At 41.6% G+C, this 17,563-nt stretch overlaps 1 protein-coding gene and 1 pseudogene across 1 annotated transcript in view; both read right to left on the bottom strand.

The window, feature by feature from the left end:
* The window catches only part of LOC102873768, a 47,570-nt pseudogene extending 43,926 nt beyond the window's left edge, over window positions 1–3,644 (bottom strand).
* A 26-nt stretch (window positions 3,645–3,670) lies between these two features.
* AKAP10 (A kinase (PRKA) anchor protein 10) overlaps window positions 3,671–17,563 on the bottom strand; it is a 194,015-nt gene continuing 180,122 nt past the window's right edge. Inside the window, exon 15 of the mRNA XM_006902055.1 lies at window positions 3,671–3,964. Within this exon, the coding sequence (XP_006902117.1) occupies window positions 3,671–3,964 (294 nt within the window). The remainder of the gene's footprint in view (window positions 3,965–17,563) is intronic.

The raw sequence follows: 17,563 nt of genomic DNA, 5'->3' as shown, positions 1-17,563 counted from the left end.
TTTTTCTGTTGACTTATCAACATTATGTGGTAACCTTCCTTGTCCTTTGTGATGATTTTTACATTGATATTTATTTTATCAGAGATTAATATCATTACTCCTGCTTTTTTCTTGTTGCCATTTGCTTCGTATATTTTTCACCACTCTTTTCTTTTTAGTCTGTCTTTATCTTAATTTTTCAGGTGTGTCTCTTGTATACAACATATTGATGGATTTTGTTTTTTTTTATCCGATCTGTTACTCTCTTTCTCTTCAGCGGTGCATTTCAACCATGCCCAAAATACGTGGGATGGAACTTTAAAATCCTTGCCTCCAAGGAGCAGCTTACTTTCACCCTCTTTTTAGTCATTGTCCAGCTCTCTGATGCACAGCAAGTAATTATGAAGACCATGGCTTGGATCAGGTGTTTGTTAGACTCTAGACTGACATTATCACTCTTCAGAACTCTGGAGATGTCCCTGACAGGAAATTTTCCCAATGCAATGCATCTTTTTATTTCCAGACTGATGCTGCCAAAAGTGTTGATTGTGGAACCAAGGAAGCTGAAATCGCTAACAATCTCAATCTCTTCTCCATCTATCATATCAATTGACCCAGTGGTGAGGATCTTTGTTGTCTTGATGTTGAGCTTCAATCCATATTGAAGACTGCAGTCCTTGACCTTCTTACAGTGAACACGTCAGATCTTCCTCAGTTTCAGCAAAGTCATGTCATCTGCATAACACAAGTTGTTGATGAGTCTTCCTCCTCATGAAGTCCAGCCTCCCAAATAATCTGTTTGGCAAATAGCTTGAAAAGGTATGATGACATCCTTGACCCACATTTTCCCCAATTTTAAAACATGCAGTGTTTACTTGTTCTGTTCTGACAACTGCTTCATGGTCCAAGTATAGGTTTCACATCAGCACAATTAAGTGTTCTGGGAATCCAATTCGTCTCAAGGTTAAGTCACAATTTGTTGTGATCCACAACATGCCTTTGCATAGTCAATAAATCACAGACATTCCTCCACTACTCTCTGCTTTCAGCTAAGATCCATCCAATATTGACTGTAAAGCTCCTAGTGCCACAGCCTCTTACAAACCCAGCTTGCATATCTGGTAGCTCTAGTAGATTTTGGACTAGTCCTGAATTATTTATATATGTGTTGCAGCTCTTTTTTATTACTGTTGATACTCCCACTTTGCTCAGCTAATACAAAGTCCTGGACTAGACAATTATTACATATCACTCCAGCTCAAAAATCTAATGAGGTTGAAGTCTAATGAAGCTTCCTAAAGAAGCTTCAGTGGAAGCAGCAATTGTATACAGGGAAGTAGTGAGAGTCTGCAAGTCTGTTAATGATATGTGAATCCTCCCCAGTGGGTAAGAGCTGCAACCATCCCCATAACTCCAACTACTATGGCTCCTGTGGCTAGTCTGGCCTTACCACGAGATTGCTTTGTGATATTTAAGACCAAGATTCCATCTTGAGCCGAGTAGCGTATGGTATACTCTCCAACATGTAGATGAAAATACGTAGTTACAAGTTCTGATGGTTACTTGATCTGATATTTGTCATTGCACAAAGCCACACTGTCCTCAAAGCTGCATCTATGTATGTGAAATTACTGTTGTCATGAACCCCTGTATTGGAAGCGACTCATAGCTGACCCTTCAATGAGTTTTCAGAGGCACAAGAGTAAATTGCCCATCTTTTTCTTGTGGAATCTAACTGTGTACCTTTGCTTTGGCAGTGTGATTCCTTATACTAAGCCTTCAGAGTTATTATAGGAGATTAGAGGAGTTTTATTCTGTTATCCATGAAGGAATAGAATATGTACCTGATCTTAAAGGGTCCTGTTCCACCTATAACTCTATCAGGGTTTAATAAAATAAGAACTGAAAAATCTAGCTCATATCTCTTCCATGTTGTACAATTGAATGGACCAACTTGTGTGTGCCCTTTACAGCAATGTGTTTTAATTGGTGCTCACTCCACAGTAAGATTGTACATTAACACTATTAAAGAACATTAAAGGACATTAACACAATTAAAGAACATAAAAGAGGATACCAACTAGAAGGGGAAGGTTTAGTATTTCTTTTTTTTTTTTGCCTGAATTCTTTTATTTAGCTACTTAGCATAATGCTTTCAAGGTTCAGCCATATTGTAACATGTATTGTTGTTGTTGTTGTTTTGCCGTCAAGTCAGAACTGACTCATAGCTGACTCTCCAATGGTTTTTTTTTTTAAGTGGCTGTCAGTAATTTATTAAATGAACTTTTTTTTTGTATTACAATAAGAGAAAATATAATTTCTCATTTAACAATGTATTCTTTTTTTATTGGGAAAAAACATATTTGGGGTACAAGGAGGTGAGGGTTGGGGGCAGAAGGGTGAGGATGGGCAGGGATGCAGTTGCAGAGCTGCAGAAATTGGTTGGTGGGGGGAGCAGGTGAAGGAAATGAAAAGGATCCAGTGGGGACCAGATGCTACAGGAAAATGACAAGCATTTTCCAATGGTAATTAAATCAACTGTCTTATTGATTTGGGAACTGGATGCCGACTCTCTGGCTTCTTCATGCTGAACAGGTGCGTAGATGTGAAGGGGGAAAGGGAGGACACTTTATCACCTTACTGGTGATCTTGGGTTAAGGCTGCTTGCCTTCTTGTTCTGTTAGAAGATATTTTCCTGTTGGTTGCTCCCCTCTGGACTGCAAAGTATTTTCCCAGGTGGGTCCAGTGGGGATGGCTTGTTGAACCCAGAGGCTCCATCCTCCTTTGCTTCTTTAGCTGGCAGTTGTATTTCCTTTTTGTCACTGGCCCTGGGTTCGGGGTCAGGTCTGAAATAAAACTCAGTGTTAAGGTTACCTATAGGAAAGGGAGCAAACCTAGAGAGAACAAACTTGTGAGTTACAAAAAGAGGGGTGTTGGGGTTGTTGCTTTCAGGTTTACTGGGGGAGAGGGTGGCAGAAAGTAGCCTAGATAAAATTCTCTGGATACCCTAGGCATTTTTTTTTTCCTACCCAGGGGTCAGATGGCACAATCTGGGGACTGAGGAGCTCACCCTGAGGGCCATGACAGCTTGTCCCGAGCCAAGGGCCAAAGACAGCCCGCCCCAGACAGAGGGCTGTGACAGCTCACCCCGAGCTGAGGGCCGAAGACAGCCCGCCCTGAGCAGAGGGCCATGACGGCTCGCCCCAAGCTGAGGGCCGAAGACAGCCCGTCCCAAGCAGGGCAACACCCCCAATGGGCCGGCTGGTACACTCCTCCTCTAATTGCCCCCAACCCAATCTGGTCCTCTCACCTGACCGAGGACTGTGTGGCCAGGGACAGCGTCTCCAATTCCAGCACCCTCCCATAAGTGGTCATTCTATATTTTGAAGTAGGTGTCACTGCCCTCCCCCTTTATAAATGGCAAAGGGAACCTGAGAATTGTGAACAGGCTCTCCCCAGGTCTAAACAGCTTTTGGCAGAAGCACCCAACAGATCAAAATATGTGGTACATTTAGGATGTCGGTCCTCTTGGACATGCTGCCACTGTTAAGTGTCATCAAGTAGACAACTCACAGTGACTTTCAACAATCCATTGTATAGGTGATCATCTCTGGTTTTCCAAGGAAACCCAAACCTGTAGTCGGTGGGGCACATGTGCCCCCCATGGGCGGTGGGGCGTGCGCCCTATCTTCTATGTGGGTGGCCGGCAGGCACACACCACCCCCCAGCGCCGGTGACTGGGGGGGCTCGCCATCTCCCGTGCATCATCTCCCACGTGGGTGGCTGGTGGGCGTGTATCATCTTCTGTGCGGGCAGCCAGCAGGCACCATCCCCCAGCATGGGCAGTCAGCGGGCGACCGTCATTTTGTGCGTGGGCAGCTGGTGGGGGTGTGTGCACACCATCCCCCAGCACGGATGGCTGAGGGGCACACGTCATCTCGCTTCTGGGCAACCAGCGGGCGCGAGTCATCTCGTGTGCGGGCAGCTGGTGGGGGTGGGAGATTTAGTATTTCTTTAGAGAGCATTGAAGCTGGGTCTGTATGACACTACAGCAGGTTTTCAGAGGCAGTTAATTGCATGGGAGGAGACTGCCCATCCTTCTCCATCAGAGCAACTGCTGGATTTGAACTGCGTGCCTTTGGGATTGCAGTGCCGCTTCTTGCCACTATGCCACCAGAGCTCCCTAAATTAAGGCTTTAGCTTCTTAAACAGCACCTTCAGGTCAGACAACAGTTCACATTCTTATTAGTCTTCTTCCAGAGTCAAGGGTGCCCACACAGCTGGTTTGACTCTGGAAAGATTAAACTAAGCAATTTTTCCTAGAATTTTTCTGCTCTGGGTGTTGCTTTGGTGGTAACAGCTGCAACACACATTTTAGAGTCTAAGCCTTGCAGGTCTGGTGGCAACTCTCCTGCATGCCGGGTGCCATTTTTAGGACAGAGAATTCAAGACCTTCTAAGAATGATAAAATATGAACCTAGAAGATGAGACCTGCTTAGCCATCTGGCTAGAAGCAATCCATATTTATTACCATTCAAAAAAAAAGGTGATACAATTGAGTGTGGACATTATCTAACAATATCACTAATACCACACACAAGCAAAATCCTGCTGAAGATTATAAAAAAAAAAGACGGGAAGAGTATATCATCAGAGAACTGCCAAAAGCACAAGCTGGGCTAGGAAGAGGCCATGGCACTAGGGAAAACCAATGTCAGAAGGATTGTGGCTGAGAGCAGAGAATATCAGAGAAATGTCTGTGTTTCATTCATTATGCAAATGCATTTGACTGTGTGGATCACAACAAATTGTGGCTAACCTTGAGAAAAATGGGAATCCCAGAACACTTAATTGTTCTGATACAAAACCTATATTTGGACCAGGAAGCAGTTGTCAGAATAGAGCAAGGAAACGCTATATGGCTCAAAATCAGTAAAGAAGTGTGTTGTGGATGTCCTGTCTCCATATCTTTTCACTCTATATGCAGAACAGATCATTCAGGAGGCTGAGTCATCAACAACCTGTGTTATGCAGGTAATGCAACCTTGCTTGCCAAAACTGACAAAGAACCTGAAGTGCTTGCTGCAAAATGTCAAGGACTGCAGTCTTCAATATGGATTGAAGCTCAACATCAAGACAACAAAGATCCTCACCACTGGGTCAATTGGCAGCAGAATGGAGAAGGGCTTGAGATTGTTAGCGATTTCAGCTTGCTTGGTTCCACAATCAACACTTTTGACAGCATCAGTCAGAAAGTAAAAAGATGCATTGCACTGGGAAAATTTCCTGTCAAGGACATCTGTAGAGTACTGAAGAGCAACAATGTCAGTCTAGAGATTAAGGTGTGCCTGATTCAGGTGTTCTCAATTACTTGTATGCATTAGAAAACTGGACAATGGCTAAGGATGATAGAAGAATCAATGCCTTTGAATTGTGATACTGGCAAAGAGTACCGAACATACCATGGACTGCCAAGAAAACAAACATATTTGTTCTAGAGAGGGTGAAACCAAGTTGCTCTTTGGAGGCAAAGATTTTGAAGCTCTGTCTGGGATACTTTGGATAGGTGGCCCATAGAGATCAATCCTTGGAGAAAGACATAATGCTTGGAGGGTGGAGGGTTAGCAGAAGAAAGGAAGATTTAGGATTAGATGGTTTGATACCATAACTGGGTATCAGGGATAGGTGTGTTGGAGACAGTGAGATTGGCTCAGGATAGTGTTCAGAGCTGTTATGCATAGGGTTGACATGAAATGCAGCATATAACCACAACAACTTGAGAGGCTATACTTTGGAGAGGAACATCATGCTTGGAAAGCTGCAGGGTGAGGGGAAGAAAGGAAGACTTTCAATAAGATGGACTGATGTAGTAATTGCTTCAATGGGCTTGAGTATGTCACAGATACTGAGGATGACATAGGATAGGTCGGGTACAGATCTGTTGTTCAAACACTACAACAACAGCTTAACTATAAGAAATGTTCTATAGCAGAAGAACTGGGCTTCTGGTGTAATGGGGAAGGGATTATTAATTATTATTCCATTAACACAGTAGAGGAAGAGTAAATACTTTTTCTTTGGTTTTTCATCAATCCCCACCCCAATCTGGGAGGAAGGGGAGAGGCTACCAGTGATGACAGTAACACCAAGAAGGAAGCCCTTGGCATCTCCATCAGAAAGGGCCAAGGTTTACCCCTGACTTGGAAGGTGACCTATGGTTTTTAGATTGTATATCAGGGCAGGGAGCTGGAAGCGAACCCAGTCAACTGGATTCAACTTTGCTCAAGTTGGATCCAACTTCTATTAGGCACTGTGGGCAGCCAGTTGCCTGCTGATGCAGAACTTCACACTGGTAGCAAGTGAGGGGAAATTTTCAATCCTCTCTCCCCCCCCCTTCATAACTAGTTTATTGTCGCTCAGCATCATTTGCTCTACATTCATCCATCTTGTGCAGTATTTCACTAATTCCTAATAAGTTTTTAGTGATGCATAAAACTTCATGGAGTGAATCTACCAGAATTTTTTTAATTAATTTCAGTGAACATCTACAGAGATTTTGGACTTCCATTCATTCATTGTTGCACTTTTCTTCCCACCCACCCCCAGTTCACTCCTCTCCTTGAAAAGCAGTAGAAAAACCCCTGCATTGGTACACAATCCCCCCGCACACCCCCACCCCCACCCCGAGTATACTCCATTCTGTAACCCTCATTCCGGACACTTATGATAATCATAATGCCCTAAAATATATTACTTTTAAACTATTCTCTCCCTCATCGGCTTCAATGCAGTAAACATAATTTATCCAGTTTTTCTCAGTCTTATCCCACCCCGATGTCAGCCTCATTCTACAACAGTGTCACCATATTGCTGTTCTGTTAAATTTTGCTAGTCTTACTGGGGTGAGATGATACTTCATAGTTGTCTTGAGAACCTGGAAATCAACCCATCTATTTATGGTCAACTGATTTTTGACAAGGAGATGAAATAAGTTAGGTGGGGAAATGACAGCCTTTTATGGTGTTGGTAAAATTGGAAAACTATCTGCAGAAGAATTAAGCAAGACCCACACCTCACTCCATATACAAAAAACAACTCAAGGTGGATCATGGACCTACGACTAAAACCAAGGACTATAAACTTCATTAAAGAAAAGCTTGAAAGAACTCTAGTAGTCCTAATCCACAACATAAAGTGTCTTCCAAGTATCCTGACAAATTTACAACCAGGAGAAGATAAAATAGATGAATGGGACCTTCTAAGAATCAAATCCCTATGCACATCCAAAAACTTCTCCAACAGGGTAAAAAGGGAAGCCACAGACTGGGAATAAGTGTTTGGTAATGACATGTCAGATAAGGGACTTATATCTAGAATTTATAAAATACTTGAGCACCACAACAAGATAAAGGTAAATAATCCAATAGAAAAATAGGCACAGGATATGAACAGACACTTCACCAAAGAAGACATTCAGATGGCCAACAAGCACATGAAGAAATGTTCAAAATCCCTAGCTCTGAGAGAGATGCAAATCAATCCTCTCTTTTACTTGTAGATTTTTGAGGTCCCTGTTTGCACTGCTTTCTAACATGCTCTATTTGTAAGCATTTGTAACTCAACACTCCTCTATCTCTTCCCTATGCAGCTGACTCTGTGAGCTGAGCTGGAAATACTGCTCTAATTAATGTCTGCATTTGAAGCCCTTTCCCAGCTTCCTCCAGTTTGCTGTTATTGAAGGCCACCTTAGGCATCAATCCCATAAGAGTCCCCATGGGGACCGAGGGTTCTTAACTGCAATTTTCTATGGATATCGAGGGCTGACTGATTAAGAAAGTGTTGTGTGTTCCACACTAACCATCCCTCTTCTGATTCAGGATCAATTCAGCAAATCACTAAAGGGCTTCCCCTAATCTACCCCCCCAAAAGAGAGCACATCCCAAACGTGAAAGGAGCAAAGGTGAAGAAATAACAAGCAACATGGGCCAAAGAATAGCTAAAGAGAGAGTAAAATTTTAAGTAAGAAACATACTCAGAGTAAACTTGATTTAAATCCATTTCATCCAGGGTCTTCCTCACCTGTGCTGTCCCTCCACCCTTCTAAGACTCTTCTCCAGCATCACAACTTGAAGGCATCTATTCTTTTCCTGTCATCCTTAGTCATTGTCCAGCTCTCTGAAGCATAACAAGTAATTGAGAAGACCATAGCCACCTTCGTCTCCAGACTGACATTGTTGCTTTTCAGCACTCTGGAGATGTCCATGATGGCAGATTCTCCCAATGCAATTCATCTTTTGATTTCCTGACTGCTGGTGTTAAGAGTGTTGATTGTGGAGCCAAGAAAGCTGTAACTGCTAACAACTTAAGTCTCTTTTCCATCTATCATGGTGCTGCCAATTGGCCCAGTGATACAGTATCTGGAACAATGGGGGTTGGTGAGTAGTAATTTGTAAGATTGGCTCAGGATAGGGAAGGGTTCAGAACTGTTATACATAGGGTCTCTATTCATTGTGGTTAAGTCAATGTCACATAACAACAAAAACACATTATATTGGTTGTTTTTTTTAAAATAAGCCTCTTGTTTAGAGTCAACAAGACCTTGAGGAGGGCCTTTGTATTTAAAAGTTGATTGTTATTATATTTTGGAGGAACATTCTTCTAAGTGGTACAGCACTCTTCTGTCAATATGCTGTACTGAGGTAACCTGGGGTTTCTGTGATGCTGAAGCTTGTGCCAATGGGATGTCAAATGCCATACTGGTTACTCATGGTGGACATGTTTGGTGGAACTCTCAGTTTAAGACAGGTTTGGAGGCAGGAGTGGCACCCACTTCCTAAACAATATGCCCCTGGAAACTCTACGAACTTTGATAAATGACAACAGTTGTAGAATGCATTCAGGGCTATTGTTCATAGGGTTGCTGAGTTGTGCTCGAGTTGATGGCAATCAACAGCAACAACAACAAACTTTATGTAGTAAGAAACACTTAAAAAAGAAAAGTAGGTCTAACTTTGATAGAGATGAAAACAGATGTTCCTTCTTCTTTGTTTTCTAGTTATATAGGCTCAGCTCTTTCCAAGGTCTTTGCAGAGATGGGCCTTTGGTAGAATTTTATTTTTTGGTTCCTGCCTGGTGGGCCAGTTGTCATCTGTCAACTTATCTGTTGCTTGGATTCCATTTTCCGTTTCTCCCTCCAACCTTCCTTTCCACATTTCCTTTGTTCTTTCTGACCCTAACAAATACAACCCTAATGAACATCTTTCCTGATTTTAAACCATGTAGTGTTCCCCTGTTCTGTTTGGAAAACAGCATCTTGGTCTATGCTTGGGATTCATATGAGCACTGTTAAGGGTCCTGGGATTCCTTTTCTTCTCAATGTTACCCATATTTATTACTTTTCACATATTCAAATGTCTTTGCATAGTCACTAGAACACAAACATCTTTACTTGTGTAAAACTTTTTACAATTGTCTGCTTTCAGCCACAACCCATCTGATATCAGCAATGATAACTATCAGCCATGATCTCTTCTGAATCTAGTTTGCCTTTCTGGTTCATTGCCCTGCTAATGTTCCAGCCATGTTTGAAATTTTAAGTGAGTTTTAGTTATTTAAGAGATATACAAATTGAAACCATCATGAGATATCTCACTAAAATGGTGTGATTTAAACAAGCAAGCAAGCAAACAAACAAACAAACAAAGTACTAGCTTTTGGGAGTTGTGCTGCTAACCCAAAGATGATGCCTCACTGGGAGGTCAAATCCTTCCAAGATTTCAAGGGAGAAAGATGGCAAATGTACTTCCATGTAATTTATAGCCTCCAAAAATGCATTGGGCCAACTATTTTTTACCATGTGATTGAAGCCTTGGCTTCCAGCCTCGCTTGGCTGAAGAGTTAAGCCAAGTGGGAAAAGCTAGAAGAAATGGTGTCCAAACTCCTAAGGTAGCCCAACATACAGCCATTTCAGTGGCCCATGGGAAAGTCTTTTTTTAGTGTACTGCAAGGGGCCCCTTAGAACTGTGGGTCTTGCTCAAAATAGTCCCACCATAGGTTAAGCATGCAGCCAAAAGGAAAGGCAAGGAGACAAGGATGAAGATGAAAGTAAAGGCAGTTTTATTAGAAAAGATATGTCCCAGAGGAAGGAACGAGCCATCCTCCAACGAAAGAGGAAGTGTGCCACTGAGGGGTTGTTATATACCACTGAGTCTGAACTGACTCGTATCTGACCCTCCAGTTGGCTTTCAGAGGCAGTAAATCTCATGGAAGGAGACAGTTCATTTTTTTCCCATGGAGCAGCTGGTGGATTTGAACTGTATGCTTTAGGGTTGGCAACACAGTTCCTTACCACTAGTCCGCTGTTATTGTTGTGTGCCTTTGAATCAGAAGCAACCCACAGCTGACCCTCCAGTGTGTTTTCAAAGATAGTAAATTGCAAGGGAAGAGGTTGTTCGTTCTTCTGTGGAATAGCTGGTGGATTTGATCTACATACCTTACTGTTGTTGTTGTTATGTGCTGTTGAGTCACTTGTGATTCATAGCAGACCAATGTACAACAGCCCTAAACCCTGCTCTATCTGTGCCAACCTTACTGTCTCTGACAGACCTACCTACTCCTATTACCCCAATCACGGAATCGATCCATCTCATCGAGGGTCTTCCTCTCTTACACTCTCCCTCCACCCTCCCAAACATAATATACCTCTCCAAGGACTGGACCCTCCTTCAACATGCCCAAAGTATATATACCAGATGAAGCTTTAGAATCTTTGCTTCCAAGGAGCAGCCTGCTTTCACCCTCTCCAAGACAAACCTGTTTGTTCTCCTAGCAGTCCATGGTATATTCAACACTTCCAGCATAACAGCTCAAAGGCATCCATTCTCTTTCTATCATCCCTAGTCATTGTCTAGCTCTCTGACGCATAACAAACAATTGTGAAGACTATGGCCTGGATCAGGCGCACCTTAGTCTCCAGCCTGACGTCATTGCTCTTCAGTACTCTGGAGAAGTTTCTGACAGCTGACTTTCCCAGTGCAATTCGTCTCTTGATTTCCTGGTTGCTGGTACCAATGGTATTGATTGTGGAGCCAAGCAAACGAAAACTGTTAACTATCTCAATCTCTTCACCATCCATACTGATGCTGCCAATTGGCCCAGTGGTGAGAATCTTTGTTTTCTTGATGTTGAGCTTCAATCCATATTGAAGCTGCAGTCCTTGACCTTCTGAAGCAAGTGCTTCAGGTCCTCCACAGTTTCAGCAAGCAGGGATGTGTCATCCGCATAATGCAGGTTGTTGATTCTTCCACCAATCCTGATGCCACATTGCTCCTCATACAGCACAGAGTCTTGGATGATCTGTTCTGTATACAGCTTGAAACACTATGGAGACAGAATATCTCCCTGGCAGACACCCTTCCTAATTTTGAACGATGCAGTGTCTCCTCGCTCTATTCTGACAACTGCCTCCTGGTTCAAGTATAGGTTTCACATAAACACAATCAAATGTTCTGGGATTCTCAGCCACAGTTTGTTTTGATCCACAGTCAAAAGTCTTTGCATAGTCAATGAAACACAGAAAGACATTCCTCTGGTACTCTCTGCTTTCCGTCAAGTTCCATCTATCATTCACTATAATATCCCTAGTACCACAGCCTCTTCTAAGCCCAACTTTGCACATCTGGCAGTTGATGTGCTGCTCCAGTTGTTTACTAGTCCCATATATATTATTTTACCTTTGGCGGCTTGGTGGTAAGGGATTGCACTGCCAACTCAAAGGTTCAAATGCACCAACTGATCCATGGGGAAAAGGTGGGCCATATGTAACCATGACATTCATTGCCTCTGAAAACCCACTGGAGTTGACAGTTATGGGTTGGTTCTGACTTGACGAAACAACAACAAAAATATATCTATTTGGCTCACTTACTTATTTCCTCCACAGCCTTGCCTTGCTTTATTTGACTCGTTCATTTCATCCCTAACAATATGAATTGGTTCCAACTCAATGGCAATGAGTTGAACTAAGTTTGTTAGAGAAAGAAAACAACAAATACTATCTAGGATGAGGTAAGAATGAAACTGCAATCCACTGATGGTAGGATTGTAAAGTAGTACAACCACTGCTAAAAACAGAATGATGCTTTCTTAAAATATTCAAAACAAAGCTACTTTAAGATCCAATGATCCCACTCCTGGACATATACCCTAAAGATCTAATAGAAGAGTCATGAACAGACATTTGCACACTCAATACAGAACTATTCATAATAGCCAAAGATTAAACTAATTCAAGTGTCTTACTTATCTAGTGCTGTTTTAACAGAAATGGGAGGCTTTAAAAAGTTTATTCTGTTACCATTTGAGAGACAAGAAGTCCAAAATTAGGGTTCTAGGGGCAGGTCTGATATTCCCTGGAGATATCCATGTGCCTTAGTCTTGCTCATGTGTCAAGGAACTTCCTCATGCAAGGGCCTGGGTCCAAAAAGATACACTTCACTCCTGCCAATTCTTTCTTAATAGTAGTGAAGTTCTCCCCCTCGTGGCTTGTTTTCGCCATTTTATCTCTAGTTAGATAAAAGACCACATCCTAGGAGTATTGTAAAGCGCTTATTGTTCAAAAAGGCTTTCATATCCATTGACTTTGTCATGTGGATGGGAAGGAATGTTCAAATAGGATACGTTAGACTACACACAAGGGGCTTAGCTAGTCTCAACATAATAGTGAGTGGATCCAGGAGCAGAATGAGAAAAACCATACCACCAGCAAAGAATAAGCAAGAGAACGCAACACACCCTTCAGGGACAGAGATTCTTGCATCAGTAGTAGACTAGGGCCGAGAGGAGCAGTGTCATAGGAGGCACAGTGGAGAACCAGAGATCTGACATAAGACAGAGTGGATTTTGTGACTGCTACACTACTGAAACCGAGTGAAGAGCTTTCTGCCCAAGTTTGTTGGAGGATGTGTGGTGGGATGGGAGGGAGAACCATAATTGGCAGGGCTGTGAGCTTGGCAACACTGACCAACAGCCATTAGGCTTGAGGTGCCTACAAGCACATTTCAGAAGCTGTCCTGGGAGATGTATTTTACTACTAACCTGAATTATAGCCTTTTGACTTCCCTAACATGGTTCTCTGTACTCTGTGAGCTATCACATTAGATTTTGGACCCAATAATGCAGCAAGATTGGCATTGGGATCAGTAGAAAGAATTGTGGGAGTGTGGCAGACATGTCTGATCTCATGGGAAGTGATTTTGTTATTGTTGATGGGAACAGTTCCCCTTTTTGAAGTTAGATAGAAATGTCCCTATGTCACCCCCCCCCCTTTTTTTTTTAGAGTTGGTATCTAAAGACATGTAATGTATTTAGAAGCAACATGCAAGCCCACCAGTGCTGACTGGACATACAAAGGAAGATTTGCCCTGAAGAAATGTGTGTTGAAAGCAGTAGAACTAGAGGCCATGGGGATTAGTCTGTGGTTTAATTAAGCCCATCCAGTACTCTGAGATTTACATTTTAATGGATATCCATTTTAATAGATTCACCTTAGAGTTTTTTTATTGACGAGATTTACATTGGAGGCATGTAGCAATGAAGAGACAGGATGAATTGAGGCATTGCCATCAGCGCTGTTGACCTAGCATGCAGGTATATGGATAAGCACAAAAGAGTTGCTGGCTTGAGGAGCAGGGAGTCATGAGTACCCTAGTCTTGTTGGCCTCATGGGGCAGGGGCAGCTAAGACTGAGTGACAAAAACAGTTAATCTGGAACACAGGGGGGAAAAATATTTTCCAGTGTTTTCAGCTGTTGCCCATCTGGACCTAACAACTAATGATTGTAGATGAATTGGCCAGAACCAATGCAGATGAAAATAAGGTGTTTCATGCTGGGAGCAAGTGTTGATTGCTGTAACCTGATGGCTTGTTCTTGACTGGACTTTGATTACGGATGTATCCCAACGGGAATAGAAGATTCTTTAGAATACTGGTTTGATAAAAATGGGCAAATCACGTATTGTCTATCTAAAATGGGGAGATTAAGGCATAAGGCATAAAGTTGCTGGTTTGTACACTTTCATGAATATCAATTTTATTGTAAGAATTGATCCTTTGTGAGACTTGATGGCTAGAAAAGCCAGGGGTGGTCTATGTGGTGACAAAGGTTTATCATTCAAAACGTCTTTTCTAGTCAATGATAAACTTTATTTTGTGCTTAAGTATTTATTGTATTAAAGAGAGAGGATGGGATACAGGCCTACCCTACTAGAGTTTATATAAGCTCCTGGGACCTCTCTATCTGGGACATCCACTTTCCAGCTACACTGCAACTGATAGTTAACAATGCTCATCAGTCTCTACAAAATCAACCTGCATACCTAAAGGCACTTGAGTCACTCCCCTGATAGGTTTGAGTCTCTGGGAGACATTCCTGCAAACTACTGAACTCAAGGGACACAGAGGAATGAGAACTTAACAAAGTAAGGACTGCTGATGTCAGTACTCATGGAGTTATATAGCAAATCAAACATCTGGGATAATATTGCCTCTGCACATCTTTTAACTGGTCTGCTACTAGTCTTAGCAGAATGAATTAGGAATACACTATGGAAAATCCCCTTCCAAGTAGAGCTGTGATGGAATCAAGGGGTGTTGTATTCAACGCATAACCCTCTTAGAACTACTTAGTTTACCAATCCTTGAAGGATCATTATCATTTACAAATTACATAATTAGTTGAATGTATTTTTGGGGTTACAATTCAATCCATGACAATAAGTGGTATTAGATGAACAAGATAAAAGCTGGTACATTCATACAAGTGGATCACTGAGAAACCATAAAGAAAAGTTCTGAAACAGCATGAGTGAATATGAAGTCTATTATACTTAGTGAATTTAAGTCAATCACAAAAGGACAAATATTGTCAATTTCTTCAACATAATTAGAAATAGCACCTAATCCAGGCTTTGCAATTATTTGTTTATGTCAGAGAGCTGGACGATGACTAAGGATGACAGAAGAATCATTGCCTTCGAATTGTGGTACTGGAGGAATCTTGAACATACTATGGACTGCCAGGAAAACAAGTAGGTCTTTTTTGGAGAGGGTGAAACCACCTTTATCCACGGAGGGTAGGGTTTTGAAGCTTCTTCTCACATACTTTGGGCATCTGGCCAGGAGAAACTGGTCCTTGGAGAAGGATATCATGCTTGGAAGGGTGTAGGGACAGCGCAAGAGAGAAAGACCCTGGATGAGATGTATTGATACAGTAAGAGGGACAACGGGGATTGGTGTACTGGAATTAGTGAGACTGGCTCAGGACAGGGAAGGGTTCCGAGTTGATATACATAGGGTCACTATGGGTCACAGGCAACTTAATGGCACATAACAACAAACAACAATGCAAAACCAAGAGATAACATAATTCTCAATGGAGACTAAAGGACCTTCTCTCGCAAACAGGAACCAAGCAAAGTTGCTCCCCCATCACCAAACCTATTCAATATTATATCAGAAGAGCTAGCTAGAGAAGTATTAGAGGTATTAGAGATCTGTATTGGCAAAGACAAGGTAAAACTCTCTCTCTATGTAGATGATAATGTACACAGAAAACCCTAAAGACTCAACAACAACAACAACAAAACCTGTTCAACCTAGTAAATCAGTTCAGCAGAACAGATCAATTTGGCAGGATAAAATCAATATACAAACATCAGTCTAAAGTGCAGAACTACTTTCCATAGTGGTTACATTTTACATTCCCACCAACAAGGAATTAGAGGTATTAGAGATCTGTATTGGCAAAGACAAGGTAAAACTCTCTCTCTATGTAGATGATAATGTACACAGAAAACCCTAAAGACTCAACAACAACAACAACAACAAAACCTGTTCAACCTAGTAAATCAGTTCAGCAGAACAGATCAATTTGGCAGGATAAAATCAATATACAAACATCAGTCTAAAGTGCAGAACTACTTTCCATAGTGGTTACATTTTACATTCCCACCAACAAGGAATAAGCTCTGTTATCTTTGCCAGCACTTAATGTTTGCTGTCTTGTTAAATTTGGCTACTGTTGCTGGGGTGAGATGATTATCTCATTTATTTGTATTTAATAGCTAAAGAACTTGAGCATTTCTTTTTGTGTTTCTTGGCCATCTTAATGTCTTCTATGGTGAAATACCTTTTCAAATCCTCTACCTATTTTGTATTTGGGTTGTCTTTTTTGGTTGTGGTGTTATATTCTATAAATTTTAGAGAAGAGCTCTTTGTCAGATATGCCCCTGCCAAGTATTTTTCTTAGTCTGTAGTCTCTTTTACAACATGATTAATGTAATTACAAAGTATCATCAAATTTATGTTGCCTTTCCCTTCATCCAATTTAGCTATTAGGTTTTGTTCCCCTCTCCCACTCTTCTCTCATCCCTGCTTAGACTGCCAGTTTTGCCAATACCAAGAAGCTGTATTCTCCCATTTAATGGATTTCACCTTTCAGTTAAAGATCAGTTTTTCATAGGTGGTTGTTATGCAGACAGGAGAGTGGACTGTGATCCAGGTATCCTATGAACAATCAAGTTGAACCATCACCTATTTTGGGTGATCCTCACATTTCTGACATACTCAACCATACTGTTACAATTATGTCAACTTATCTTTTTTACTGCCCTCCTATCCAAAGCTAATCCTTCAGGTTTCATGCAAGATGCTTTTCTCCTAGGACTTGCCCCTTCTAACAACATGCCCAAAGTATGTGAGACAAAACGTAACCTTCCTTGACTCCGAGGAGCACCCTGGTTTCACTCTCTCCTAGACTTCTTTTGGCAGTCCATGGTATGTATATTTACTCCTCCAACACTGCAAGTCAGACATTGATTCTTCTGTCATCTTTAGTCATCATCCAACTTTCAGATGCATAACAAGTAATCAAAAGACTGTGGGTTGGAATGGGTACACCTTAGTATTTAAACCAGTGTCCTTACTCTTCAGCACTATGGAGAAGTCCCTGAAAGATTTTCCCAATGCACTATGTCTTTTAATATTTGGTGAGGAAAATGGACTTGCTTTCATACTTAAAAAAGTCATTGCTAGATCCATCTTGAAGTACAATATTGTTAGTAACAGGATAATATCCATACGCATACAAGGAAGTCCAGTGAATACCACTATCATTCAAATATATGCACCAGCAACCAGAGCCAAGGAAGAGGATATAGAAGATTTTTACCAACTTTTACAATTGGAGATTGATCAAACATGCAATCAAGATGCATTGATAATAATGGGTGACTGGAATGCAAAAGTCGGGAACAAAGAAGAAGATTCAGTAGTTGGAAAACATGGACTCGGTGACAGAAATGGAGCTGGAGAGAGAATGATCGAAATTTACACAATGACTTATGCATAGCAAATACATTTTTTAAGAGACATAAACACAGGTTTATACCTGGATTTTACCTGATGGTACGCATAGGAATCAGATCGATTACATCTGTGGAAAGAACCGCTGGAGAAGCTCAATATCAGCTGTGAAAACTAGGCCAGGAGCTGACTGTGGAACAGACCACCAACTACTCATATGCAA

This window comes from Elephantulus edwardii, unplaced genomic scaffold (genome assembly GCF_000299155.1).
Source record: "Elephantulus edwardii isolate Elephantulus edwardi_28Jun2011 unplaced genomic scaffold, EleEdw1.0 scaffold00362, whole genome shotgun sequence".
NCBI lineage: Eukaryota > Metazoa > Chordata > Mammalia > Macroscelidea > Macroscelididae > Elephantulus > Elephantulus edwardii.
The sequence above is the reverse complement of the archived record's forward strand: the minus strand, read 5'-3'. Positions and strand labels throughout refer to the sequence as shown.